Source organism: Tamandua tetradactyla, chromosome 7, assembly GCF_023851605.1.
Source record: "Tamandua tetradactyla isolate mTamTet1 chromosome 7, mTamTet1.pri, whole genome shotgun sequence".
Classification (NCBI taxonomy): domain Eukaryota; kingdom Metazoa; phylum Chordata; class Mammalia; order Pilosa; family Myrmecophagidae; genus Tamandua; species Tamandua tetradactyla.
In genome coordinates, this window is record NC_135333.1 from 46,361,816 (window position 1) to 46,375,937 (window position 14,122).

The 14,122-nt window shown below is 51.3% G+C and overlaps 1 protein-coding gene across 1 annotated transcript; it reads right to left on the minus strand.

Moving 5' to 3' along the window:
* Positions 1–8,967: 8,967 nt before the first annotated feature.
* Positions 8,968–13,134, minus strand: ARSA (arylsulfatase A). The gene is made up of 8 exons (XM_077169310.1): positions 12,510–13,134; positions 12,036–12,276; positions 11,740–11,958; positions 11,497–11,666; positions 11,201–11,325; positions 10,974–11,101; positions 10,781–10,883; positions 8,968–10,559 (listed from the first exon to the last, which is right to left on the minus strand). Exons 1-8 carry the CDS (start codon positions 12,725–12,727, stop codon positions 10,240–10,242), a joined length of 1,524 nt encoding a protein of 507 aa, XP_077025425.1. The 5' UTR covers positions 12,728–13,134; the 3' UTR covers positions 8,968–10,239.
* Between the last annotated feature and the right edge of the window lie 988 nt (positions 13,135–14,122).

The window sequence follows — 14,122 nt, forward strand, 5'->3', positions numbered from 1 at the left end:
CCATCAGGCGTATCAACATACTCTTTATGGAATCCCGAAGGAGAAGAAAGAGGAAGGGGCAGAGGAATATTCAAAGAAATAATGGCAGAAAAATCCCATTTTTAGCAAAAGACATGATTAGGCACATTCAAAAGGCTAGCAAACCCCAGAAAGGATAAACTAAAAGAGAACCATGTCCTGACACATAGTAATCAAAATTTGAATGCAAAGGACAAGGAGAAAATTCTGAAAGTTACAAGAGAAAAGCAATGAGTTATAAACAAGGGAATCCCAACAAGATTAAGTTCTGACTTCTTATCAGAAACCATAGAGGCAAGAAGGTAGTGGGACAAAATATTTAAAGTGCTGAAAAAAAAAATTGCCAATCACCAATTGTACATCTGGCAGGACTTTCTTTCAGAAATGAGGGAGAGATTAAGACATTCTCAAATGAACAAAACCTGAGTGAGTTCATTACTACTAGACCTGCCCTTCAAGCAATGTTGAAGGAATTCTTAAAATGAAAGGAAACTAGACAGGTGTTCAAAGTGGAAATAAAGACTTCCAATAAATTAGCCATGTGGGTGACTATAAATGCCGAGTATTATGTTATACTTTTTGGTTTTAACTCCACTTCTCATAGATGCTAAAATGCAAATGTATAAAAAGCAAAGATAAATCTACAGTTTTGGACATACAATGTACAAAGATTACAATTTGTAAGAAACATAAAAAAGGAAGGATGTGAGGGGCTTATGAACAGTATATGTATATGCTACTGAAGATCAGTTGGAATCAAATTAAACACAATGGTTACAGATTTAGGATGTTACATTTTAACCCCATGGTAACCACAAGGAAAATATCTGAAAAATATATACAGATATAGTCAATATGTTACAACACAAGAAAAGCAACTAAATACAGGAGTAGGTTATTTTTAGAAATCTGTTAAGGTTTTTATGTGGTCAAGTACAAGATCAATTTTTGTAAATGTTCTATGAACATATGAAAAAATAATCTCATTTGGGGGATATGAAGTTCTATATAAACCTAATAAATCATATTCAATTCAAAAAATAAAATAAAATAACAAAAAATAAAAGTAGGCATTAATGGAAGTAAGGGGCAAGAAAGGATAAGATTTGCAAAGGCTAAATAGCAAAGTGGCAGAAGAAAGTCATGGATTATCAGTAGTGACTTTAAATGTAAATGGGGTAAACTCTCCAGTCTAAAGGCAGCTATTGCCTTTGGCAGAATGTATAAAAAGCATGACCCAACTATATGCTGTCTGCAAAGGACTCAGTTTAAAGTCAAAGATACAAGTAGGTTGAGAATAAAAGGATGAAAAAAATACATCATGCAGGCAGTAACCAAAAGAGAGCTGGGGTGGCTACATGAATATCACAACCACAAATCAGAGACATTAACAGAATGAAGGGGAAAGCCACATGATGATCTCAATTGATGTAGAAAAGGTATTTGATAAAATCCAGGGGTCTTAATAAAAACACTTAGAAAATAGGAATAGAAGGAAACTTCCTCAACATGATAAAGAGTATATATGTAAAAATTCACAGCTAACTTCATACTCAGTGGTGAAAGACTGAAAGTTTTCCCTCTATGGTCATGAACAGACAAGGATGTTCACTGTCACCACTGTTATTTAACATTATGCTGGAAGCTCCTAGCCAGAGAAATTAGGCAACAGAGAGAAGTAAAATGCAGCCAAATTAAAAAGGAAAACGTGAAAATTTCTCTATTTGCAGATGACATGATCCTATATGCAGAAAATCCACAACAAAGTTATAGAATTAATAAGCGAAGTCAATAAAATATTGGGGTAAAAGATCAACACCCCCAAATCAGTAGTATTTCTACACACTAGTATTTAACAATATGAAGAAGAAATAAAGAAAAATATTCATTTACAATAGCATTTAAAAGAATCCATTATCTAGAAATAAATCTAAACAGAGATGTAAAGGACTTATAGACAGAAAACTACAAAACTTTGCTAACAAAACTCAGAGAAGATCTAAATAAATGGAAGGACATTTCAGGCCCATGCATTAGAAGACAAAATATTGTTAAGATGTAAGTTTTACCCAAACTCATTTACAGATTTGATGTAATTCCAATAAAAATTCCAAAAGCCTATTTTGAAAAAATGGAAAAGCCAATTATTAAATTTATTTGGAAGGATAAGGAGCCCCAAATAGGCAAAACTATCTTTAAAAAAAAGAATGAAGTTGGAGTCACTTTCTGACTTTATAACTTATTACAAAGCTACAGTGGTCAAAACAGCATGGTAATGGCTCAAGGATAGACAATATAGGCAAATAGAATAGAACTGAGGGCTCAGAAATCAACCCTCTCATCTATGGCCAATTGCTTTTTGACAAGGCTTCCAAGTCTACTCAATTGAAAAAAAATAGTCTCTTCAGCAAACAGTGCTGGGAGAACTGGATATTTATATGCAAAAGAATGACGTAGGACCCCAATCTTACCACCATATACAAAAATTAACTCAAATACCTAAATATAAGAGCCAGGACCATAAAACTCCTAAAGGAAAACATAGGGAAACATCTTCAAGATCTTGTGATAGCAGTGGTTTCTTAGGCATTACAGCCAATGCACAAGCACCTAAACAAAAATAGACAAATGAGATCTCCTCAAAACTAAATACTTTTTGTGTTTCAAAGTACTTTGTCAATAAAATGAGGAGGAAACCTATTCAATGGGAGAAAATATTTGGAAACCACATCTCCAATAAGGGATTAATATCCAGAATTTATAAAGAAATCCTACAACACAACAATAAAAAGACAACAGCCCAATTTAAAAATGAGCAAAAAACCTTGAACAGACACTTTTCCAAACAGAAAATATGAAAGGCTAAAAGCACATGAAAGGATGCTCAACATCACTAGCTACTAGGGAAATGCAAGTCATATTCACAATGAGATACCATTTCACACCCATTCACTGGGTGCAACAGGAACACTCACTTATTCCTAGTGGGAATGTAAAATGGTGCAGCCCCTGTGGAAGGCAGTTTGGCATTTCTTCAGAAAGTTTAAGTATAGAACTACCATATGACATGGCAACCCCACTACTAAGTATATATCCAGAAGAACTGAAAGTAGGTACTCAGATACTTGCACACTGATGTTCACAGCAGTATCGTTCACAATAGCCAAAAGATGGGCATAACCATTAACTTTTACATGAATAAATAAAATGTGGTATATACGTACAATAGAATATGATTCAGCCCTTAAGACGAATGAAGTTCTGGTACTTGTGACAGTGTAGATGAATCTTGAAGACATCATATTGAATGAAATAAGCCAGATACAAAAGGACTAACATTGTATGAGCTCACTGATATGAAATAATTAGAATAAGCAAATTCACAGAGTCAGAATCTAGAATGTAGTTTACCAGGGGCTGGGTTAGGGGTAGGGAATGGGGACGTTACTGCTTAAATTTCTATTTGGGGTGATGGAAAGGTCTGGTAATGGATGCTGGTGATGGCAGCACAACATTGTGAATATAATTAACAGCACTGAATTATATATTTCAATGTAGTTAAAAAGGGAAAATTTTAGGCTGTATATACCTCACCAGAATAAATTTAAAGAAAAATAAAAGCAGAGAATGTAGAACACAACAGTGAATTGTAATGTAAACCACGGATTATAGTTAATAGACAATTATAAACAAAATTATCATCAATTGTGACAGATGTACCACACTAAGGCAGGATGTTAATAATTGGGTGGTATATGGAAATTCCGTATTTTATGCATGACTTTTAAAAAAATTTTTATTAATTAACGGAAAAAAAGAAATTAACCCAACATTTAGAAATCATACCATTCTACATATGCAATCAGTAATTCTTAACATCATCACATAGATGCATGATCATCGTTTCTTAGTACATTTGCATCGGTTTAGAAGAACTAGCAACACAACAGAAAAAGATATAGAATGTTAATATAGAGGAAAAAATAAAAGTAATAATAATAGTAAAAAAAAAAACCTATAGCTCAGATGCAGCTTCATTCAGTGTTTTAACATGATTACTTTACAATTAGGTATTATTGTGCTGTCCATTTTTGAGTTTTTGTATCTAGTCCTGTTGCACAGTCTGTATCCCTTCAGCTCCAATTACCCATTATCTAACCCTGTTTCTAACTCCTGCTGAACTCTGCTACCAATGACATATTCCAAGTTTATTCTCGAATGTCGGTTCACATCAGTGGGACCATACAGTACTTGTCCTTTAGTTTTTGGCTAGACTCACTCAGCATAATGTTCTCTAGGTCCATCCATGTTATTACATGCTTCATAAGTTTATCCTGTCTTAAAGCTGCATAATATTCCATCGTATGTATATACCACAGTTTGTTTAGCCACTCGTCTGTTGATGGACATTTTGGCTGTTTCCATCTCTTTGCAATTGTAAATAACGCTGCTATAAACATTGGTGTGCAAATGTCCGTTTGTGTCTTTGCCCTTAAGTCCTTTGAATAGAGACCCAGCAATGGTATTGCTGGGTCGTATGGCAATTCTATATTCAGTGTTTTGAGGAACCGCCAAACTGCCTTCCACAGTGGTTGCACCATTTGACATTCCCACCAAGAGTGGATAGGTGTGCCTCTTTCTCCGCATCCTCTCCAGCACTTGTCATTTTCTGTTTTGTTGATAATGGCCATTCTGGTGGGTGTGAGATGATATCTCATTGTGGTTTTGATTTGCATTTCTCTAATGGCCAGGGACATTGAGCATCTCTTCATGTGCCTTTTGGCCATTTGTATTTCCTCTTCTGGTAGGAGTCTGTTCAAGTCTTTTTCCCATTTTGTAATTGGGTTGGCTGTCTTTTTGTTGTTGTTGAGTTGAACAATCTCTTTATAAATTCTGGATACTAGACCTTTATCTGATATGTCATTTCCAAATATTGTCTCCCATTGTGTAGGCTGTCTTTCTACTTTCTTGATGAAGTTCTTTGATGCACAGAAGTGTTTAATTTTGAGGAGCTCCCATTTATTTATTTCCTTCTTCAGTGCTCTTGCTTTAGGTTTAAGGTCCATAAAATCGCCTCCAATTATAAGTTTCATAAGATATATTCCCAACATTTTCCTCTAACTGTTTTATGGTCTTAGACCTAATGTTTACATCTTTGATTATGCATGACTTTTTAATAAACCTACTACTTCTCTTATAAAAAACAAACAGATCTGAAAATCTAACCAAGGAGGTAAAGCAAGTACACATACACTCTGGGTTTTATGTCCTACATGTAGGAAACACCGATCTTTTGGATGTCAATGGAAATATCTCAACAACGGAGCCTGTGAGACGTAGAGCAGGCATGCAGCTGCCAGGGAATGCCTACACAGAGGGAGGGTGAGTGTCCAGGGTACTGGGTCTGAAGTGATTTGGTCTGGGGTGGCGTTAGAAGAGCTCACCCAGGATACAGCCCTGCATCTTGAGTGACCTTTTTCTTCATGATTGTACAGGGGCTGCTGTAACTCCCAGCATTGCGCTCCACGTCCAGGCAGGAGTAGGGGTAAGGACAGAGGATGAAATGCAACAGGTCAACGGGATGGGCAGCTGACCTTGCAGAAGCCCTCTGCCAGCCCAGACCCCTCCAAAGCCTGAGAGAAGGTCCCTGGAGCAGTTCAGTGGGGAGGGGACCCCAGGGAGTGGGAGTGAAGGGGGGTAAGAATGAGGCAGGGAGGACAAGCCAAGTAAGACGCATCCTCAAGGTGGGTGCCCTCCAGGAGAGCAGGACCCCTTTCCCCGGGGCGCTGCCTCCTTGCCCTTCCCAGCAGCTGGCATGTGTCCCTCAGGGTCCCCCATCCAGTCACACCTGAAAGACACGGGGCAAAGGGCACAAGGACAAACCCCTGCCTGGGGGCCTGCAGGAAGAGGGTCAGCCAGAGGTCAGCATCCAGAGGACGGACTGCTGCCAAGCTGGCGCCTCCTTGCTGGCCTAGACATTGGTGTGTCCACACTGCCTGGGCGTGAGGCACCTGTGGGCATGCCCCTCCCCTTCCCACACAGCACCCGTGGAACTGGCATAAAACCTGGGCCCCTGCTTTCCTGCTGCTGCCAATCCCAAGCAAGCCATGGACTCGAGTTAGCCCGCAGCATGTGGGCTGTTCCCTTGTACCAATCAACAGGGAAAAAAATCCCTCGCAGACGCAATGTCCTGGAAAGGAGGATGAAACAATTCTGTACCGAAAGCAGGCTCCACCTTCACTTAAGCTGATGACAAAAAGGCAACTTTGGTTCATTTCTTTTTAATGTTGTGCCCTGATGTGTGCCCGGAGCTCCCTGCTCTCCCATGAGGCCCTGGGTGGACGCTTCTGCAGGCCCGCGGGGACCGAGGTCTTTGGGCACCTGCGGCCAGCTTCACGGTCTAGAGGCTGCCCGACCTCCCAGGGTGTCTGCCAGCTGCAGTCAGTTGCAGGCGCAGAAAGCGAGGGCCAGCACTTGCCAAGGCCCCTGTATTAGTTAGGGTTCTCTTAGAATCAACAGGAAACACTCGCAAATATAAAATTTATAAAAATGTCTTACGTAACTGTGGGAACACAGAGTCCAAAATCCGCAGGGCAGGCTGTGAACCCGACGAACTCCATAGGAGAGGCTCACCGGTTGAAGCAGGAAGAGAACCTATCTCTTCTGAATCCCCCTTAAAAGGCTCCCAGTGATTAGATTAAGTATCACTCATTAAAGAAGACACTCCCCTTGGCTGATTACAAATGGAATCAGCTGTGGATGCAGCCAGCATGATCATGATTTAATTCTATGAAATGTTCTCATGGCAATAGACAGGCCAGCACTTGCCCAATCAGACAAACAGGTACCACCACCTGGCCAAGTTGACACATGAACCTGACCATGACAGCTCCCCTTTCCAGGAGCCCCAGCCAAGGCCCGGCACATCCACCTAGTGCCACCGGCCCAGTTCGTAGCTGTCTGTGGCTGAGTGATTTGTCCAGTGAGCAGGTTGGGGGAGCTCACTTCTGGGCTCATGCCTGGGGAATGCAGGCGGACCTTCCGGGCTGTGCCAAGCCCGCACCTGTCCCCACGTGGCCCCACCAGGTGTCTGTCTGTCCCCAGCACACCAACACATGTTGGGGTTTCTCCTTCTAGATCAACTAGGATTCCGAGGTCAAATTGATAGAAACTGATGGGTGATTTAAGGAAAAGGAATTACTGGGAGGACCCCCCCCCCCCCACCAGGTTCCTAGAGATGGGAGGTACCATCTCAGGGGGCTGCCTAACACTGGGGCGAGGCTGGGATGCCCTCGGGATGGCCACCTGCAGGCCCGTGGGGGCTGTTCTAATGGATGCTAATAAATAACACACCAAAGAGCCACCAGGAGACAGTCAGTGGAGGTGCCCCTTTGCACCCCTCTGCCCCCAGGCCACAATTGGAACCAACGGGTGTGTGGGGAGGCGCTGGAAAGTGGGTCCCCATAGGTTCCCCACAGGCCCTTCCTTACCACGTGCTCCTGGGCCGGCACCAGCAGCAGGCCTGCGCGTTCTGTCCATCCCGAACACGCGGGGCTCCCTGAGGAAGCTGCTTTGTGGGGACAGAAAACCTTGGGCCTGGTGAAGGGAGCTTCTTAGTCACAAGAAAAGGCAGAGTTAGTAAGGGAGGGGCTGGGGACACTGCGGCCAGCCTTTGGAACCAGGGAAACATTGCTGTGTGCCTGTGCATGTGTGTGCATTGGTAAGAATGTGTGTGTGCACGTGTGCATGCATGCGTGCTCTCTGATTATGTGACTGTCTGTGCATGCATGCACCTGTATATGTTTGAATATATATGTGTGTGTATATGCATGTGTGCTGTGTGTATAGGTGTGTGTTATGTGTTGGCTGTGTACTGGTGTGTCTGGGTATATGCACATGTGCATGCAAACACCCGTATGAGGAGGCTGCACTGGGCTAAAATGAGAAACAAGCAGCTCTGCATGCGAATGCGTCCTAGTAAGACCAGAAGAGGAATGGGTGGGCGGACCTGCTTCCCTGCCTCAGCACAGTGGTGGGCGGGTCTTCCCAGGCTCTGAGCAAGCAACAACGCCATCCCCGGCTGGCTCAATGACTCCCAGTTAGGCTCCTATAGGACTGTACTCTTCATATGTAGCATTTACTACAGTGAAATTTCCATTTTTCATAAAGTACACCAAGCTGAGGTTGCTCCCCACCGAGAACTAAGCATTTCTAACACCCCTGCCAGCGCCCAGTCGGAACCCACAGGAGGTGGTAGCTTTGGTCCGAGAGGCAGGTCCCATGGGCTGAGACCCCGGGTGCCCTTCTCTGACTTGCTGCACCCAGCCCTGTGCTGGGCCCAAGGTTAGGGGGCCTGTGTGGAGGTAGGACAGCCGTGTTTCGCTTCCAAGCACAGGAAGGAGGGGACAGCAGTGTGGGGGAAGTGCCCCCAGCTCCTGCCTGTGTCACCATTTGTCCGGTTCATGCTGGAGCATTTGTCTGCTGCTGGGAAACACAGACCGTGCTCCAGTCATCTGCTCTGTTCCTCACCCTGAAACCAAGGCCCCTCAAGGGGCTGCTAGCACCCCAGAGAGAGAAGCTGCGGTCCTGGGCTGGTAGCATACCTCCACCCATACTGGCCAGGAGTGCATGTGGGGACCTGCTTGTGCCAGCGTCACGGATGGCCATGGCTCCCAGGAAGCCTCTGCCCTATGGGGTGGGGATGCCCAAAAGGCAAAACAGGACTTGTGGCTGGGAGAAGACGTGGAGAAGAGGAGGAAGGTGTCAGCAAGCTGTACCTGACAGCCGAGGTTTGGGTGTGCCCACTCAGATGTACATACAAGCAGGCAGCACAGGCGTACCTGACCAAACCTCACAGAATGCCATCTGCCTGCACAGTAGCCTTCCACAGGTCCCATTTCAGCAGTGTTGCTCAAAATAACTGCAAATAACTGACAATCCAACCAGCAGTGGCTCAGAAAGCTGGGTTTATTTTCCTTAGATTACAAGCTCTAGAAACAGGTGGCTGAAGACACTGGTTTAGCAGCTGAGAGATGGTGGGCATCCTTGCCACTCTCCCATCCTACCCTCGGGTCACAGGATGGCTGCCACAGCCCCGAACATCACCTGTCCTAAAGCCCCATCCAGAGGAAGGAGGCAGGAAGGGCCCAGGGCCTCTTGTTGGCCAGGACTTATGGGTCACGTGTCCTCTTCCAACCAACCACTGCCAAAGGGTGCAGGGACTCTGCCTTGAATTAGTCACTGTCCTCCCCTGGGTTGGGGGAGAGCATGCAACCCCTTGGGGCCAGGGAGCTCTGCCCACCCTAGGAAAGCCCATTAGTAAGGAAGGGTTCGGCTGCTCAGGAAGCAGCAAGCAGTGTCGGCCTCCCTGACTCATGCCAGGGTTGTCTAGGCCACCTGGTGCTGCACACCCTGGGGTCCTGCACACCCTGGGGTCCTGCATGCCTTGGGGTCACACACCCTTGCTTCCTGCACATGGGGGTCCCACACACCCTGGGGTCCTGCACCCTTGCTTCCCGCATGCCAGACTCCCGCATACCCAGGCACTGCTCCTCACCCACCCAGCTCACGTGCCTGGAGCAGTGTCTATTACGGGTGCGCTTCTGTTCTGGAAACACAAGTATTCAAGCACAGGCCCTGAAACAGTCCAGCTCACCCACACAGGCCTGCATGAGCCCAGGGAGGGGCTCAGCAGGGCGCAGGCCCCATGCTTGGCAGGGCTCAGGGCATGGAGAGCACCAGGGCTGGGAGTCGCGGGAACCCGAGGGTGCCCTGAGCAGGGCTGCGGCACCACCCCAAATGGGTTTTAAAGGCAGTCACCTGCCTGCTGGGTGGGAAAAGCTGAGTCAAAAGTGGAGGAAAGGAAGGGGGTGAGGTGGGGGTGCCAAGAACTGGGGCAGGCCCTTGGGGGGAGGTATCCACTCACGGCCTACAGGCGGGTCTCTGGTAGGGCTTGGGGACTCTGCCTCTTGCCCCCATGTGCCCACCCACTGCATGGAAGGGGCCTGCCAAGAGGTAGCCCATTAGGTGCAGTAGCCTGGGTGGGGGTGGGGGGATTGCCCTCACCCTCTCCTTCCCATGTCCCTGAGGGCCGGCGAATCATTACACCTCTGAGGCTGAGTGGGGCTGGACACACCTCATGCTCACTGACTTGTTATTGACGGGCTGCATATTCGCCTTCACATGCGCTCATCTGCACATGCTCACGCTGGGTGGCCGGGCTCAGGTGTGAAGCTCCGGGCAGAGGCAGCAGTCTGGCCTGGGCCTGCAGCCCACCCGGCAGCAGATCTCCAAGGTGGGGTCCTGGCCCTGACCTATCTGGCTGGGACCGAATGTTACAGCAGAGTCCAGCTGGGCCTTGAGCAGCTGTAGCTTCTTCAGCGCCTGCAGCACCTCCTCGGAGACCTTGGTCCCACCTCCTAGGAGGTCATAGTTCTCCCCTGGGTCCACAGACAGGTCAAAGAGCAAGGGGGGCTCATGGGCCGTCAGCATGCTGGAGGCGTGGCACATGGCATCTGCTGTCGTGTCACTGTGCGCAGAGCCTGGGGAGGGGCAGGGACTAGCAACCTGGCCAGGGCCAAGGGCGCATCTGTGCAGGTGCGGGGGTCAGGGCCAGGAGCACGTCCCTGCACGCGTTGGGCGCGAGGCTGGGGGTGTGTCCATGCAGGTGCAGGGGCTGGGCTGGGAGCACATTTGCACAGGCGTGAGGGGCGGGGCTGGGGGCGCGTCCATGCAGGCACAGGGGTTGGGGCTGGGGCGCTACCCTGGGTGAAGAAGTGGGCCTTGTACTTCCCACTGCGCACGGCGAAGACCCCGCGGACCTCGTCTGGGTAGGGTGAGTAGAAGGCCATGGACTTTCGGGGGCTCTGGGGGCAAAGATGGGGTAGAAGCAGGAGGCTGTCAGTGTGGGTCGGGCCTGTCTCTCGGCCCACCTGGAGCCCTGGGAGGGTGCCCACCTTGCCAGTGCCCAGCAGCAGGGGGCTGAGGTTGAGGCCGTCCAGTGTGGTGTTGGGTAGCGGTGCCCCGGTGAGGGCCACCAGTGTGGGCAGCACGTCCAGGGAGCTGGCCAGCTCATGAGTCACCCCTGGGGCAGAGGGTTGTGCGGGCACTCAGTGCACCGTTAGGGAGGGGAGGGGAGGGGAAGGGAGAGGCTGGGCACACGAGGAGAGGGCCTTAGGACTACCTGGGGTGATGTGGCCATGCCAGAAGGCCACGGCAGGCTCCCGGACACCCCCTTCGTAGGTAGTTCCCTTTCCACACCGGAGGAGGCCAGAACAGCCGCCGTGGGTCATTCGCATCGTTTCAGGCCTAGGACACACAGGACAATATCTGACCCCTCCCCCACTGCCCACAGGGATGGCCAGTACTTGGCACCCTGTTCCTGGCCCACCAAGCCCAGCATCACCCACCCCCCACCCCCTATTCCACTATACTCCTGGGCCATCAGCCGAGGCCAGGGAGCGCCAGCAGCCCACATACCCGTTGTCCGCCGTGAAGATGACCAGCGTGTCTCTGAGCAGCCCCAGGTCCTCCACGGCCACCATCAGGGCCCCCACAGCTGCATCCAGCTCCATCAGAGCGTCCCCGAATGGCCCACGGCCTGAGTGCCCTGCAAAGCTCTGCCCACCGAACTGGGGGTAGTGGGTGTGCTAGGGGCAGAAACCAAAGTGAGCATGGGCAGGGAGCCTCGGCGACAGTGGGCTGGGGGTCAGGGTCACTCACATGGGAGGCATAGTACAGGAAGAACGGGCGTCCTTGTTGCTTGGCGTCTGTCATGAGGTCGCGGGCGAAGGCCACGTAACGGGCCTCAAGGCCAGGCAGCCAGGGGGGCTGCGCCTGCACGGAGAGGTTGGCCAGCAGTGGGACGGGGACCAGGCCCTGGTCACAGAGGCCAGCGCAGCGGGTGGCTGGTGGAAAGCAGGTCAGGTTCTGGCAGGGACCCTATAGGGAGCAGCTCCAGTGAGGGATCTGTGTGCTGTGGGCTGGGGCTGGGGGCCAAGGGCCTGGTGGTCTCCTACCTGGTCATGGGAGTATGGAATGCCCAGGAAGCGGTGAAAGCCCTGGTGGGGGGGCAGGAAGGACCCCGCAGGCCCCACCCCGAGGTGCCACTTGCCAGCCATCCCGGTGAGGTAGCCGCGGGCTGCCAGGACCTCTGCCAGGGTCACCTCCTCCAGAGGCAGCCCACCCTTGGACATGGGTTCCAGGACACCAGGGTACATGCCTGTCCGAACCGGAAGTCGGCCAGTTAGGAGCGCAGCCCTGAAGAACAAGTCGCAAGGTCCTTGAGACAGAGGCAAGAGGGGACGGGAGAGACCCAAGAGACCAACAGACGTGAAGGGAAGAGTGACTTCCCCGGAGGCAGAGACCCCCCCCCCCACCTCGTCTCCCTCACCGCCACCCAGAGTGGACCAGAGGGTGAACACGCGAGGAGGGGCCGCCAGTCCCCCCGCCCCGCTGCTCACCGGGCCGCCAGACCCCGCCCCACTGCTCACCGGGAGGGTGTGCACAAAGACACGGGCACGTAGAAGTCCGTAAACCGTAAGCCCCCCGCGGCCAACTGGTCCAGGTTGGGGGTGCTGGAGCTGGGGTGACCGTAGGAGCCCAGGTCCCCATAGCCCAGATCGTCGGCCAAGATCAGCAGGATGTTGGGTGGGCCGGCAGCGGCCAGGCCTGTGGCCAGGGCCAGAGCGAGGGGCCCCAACGCCCTCATGGTGCGCGGCAGAGACCTCGGAGGGGGCGGTGAACCGACCCAGAGCCCCAGGGCCCCGCGCGGGCCCTCCTCAGGGACCGCAGACTCCGGCCTAACCTCCCCCGGGGCGCAGAGATTCCCCCTAGGCAGACGCCCCCGCCCTGAAGTTCCAGACTCGGACCCGCACCCGGGGAGGCGGCGACCGGGGATGTGAACCCCAGAGACTAAAGGGCGAGTCTCGGACGGAGATATGACCTTCGGAAGTCCCACCCCCGTATCGTGGTTCAGGGGCAGAGGTCACAAGACGGTGTCCCGCGGCGGCGACCGGCCGAAGAGAGGTGGACCCCACACGGCCGGCAACAGCGCTCTGCAAGAGCTTCCGCCTCCAGCCTGGCCCCACCTCTCACGTCCCTGCCCCGCCCCCTCACGCCCTGGTCCCGCCCCCTCACGCCCCGGTGCCGCCCCAGTCCCGCCCGGTGGTCTCATGACTGTGGTGCGCGGAACCTGCGAGAGTTCTGGGGCGGAGCCTGGCGCGTGTGCGCGAAGAGATGGGGCCTGTTATGCCCTCGGGCGGGGCCTCTGCGCGTTTGGGGCGGGGCGAAATCTTGCCCTCCTGGGAGCCGGACCTCGCTCGGCTTGGCTCGTCACGGTTGGCGAAGCTGTTGGCCCCATGTCTGCCGAGCGGGTTGGGAGGGGTGGAGTGGGAGCGGGAGGTCGTGGGGTGCCGGGGTCAGGCGCCCTCCGCTGCAGCCCCCAGGCTTGGCTGCCCCTCACTCCCTGGGTTGTGCGTGACCCCCTGGACCCGAACCCCCCTCGGTGGGAGGAAGAGGCTCGTCCACCCCGAAAGCCGCGGGGCTGGGGGCTTCGGGAGCTACTTTATTCTAGTCCACTCCTCGGTGACTAAGCAAATCAAAATGAGAACCGTGAAAGGAGGCCTCGCACCTTCTGGCCTTCCCTCCCCCGCGGCCTTTAGCGCTTTCTGAAACGCGGAATAGCACATTCCTTCAAACCTCCTCTCCCTTAGTGTGTATGTGCGTGTGCACGTGTGTGTGGAGCATGCGTAGGATGTGCATGTGTGTGGCGCGAGAGTGTGGAGTGTTGGAGTTTGGGGAGCTGCACTGGAGCCCCCCGGCATGGGAGCCCCCCCCCCCCCGCATGGAATCCCCCAGCCAGTCTGGCCGCCCTGACCTGGTCCACAGGGGGCTGCTCCGCCAGCAGGAAGCTCCGCAGGGAGTGGAGTGGGGCTTATTCGGGGCAGTTACTGTCCCTTCCCAGGGCAGACCCCCACCTCCCTGGCCACAGTTTCCCCCAAAGCTCACAGTCCCCTAGGTGTCTGCAGAGTCTTGAAGAGCAGCACCTCAGTTCAGGAGTGTCACCATGCAGACACTCCTGAGCCAGTGGGAAGGTGACAGCCTC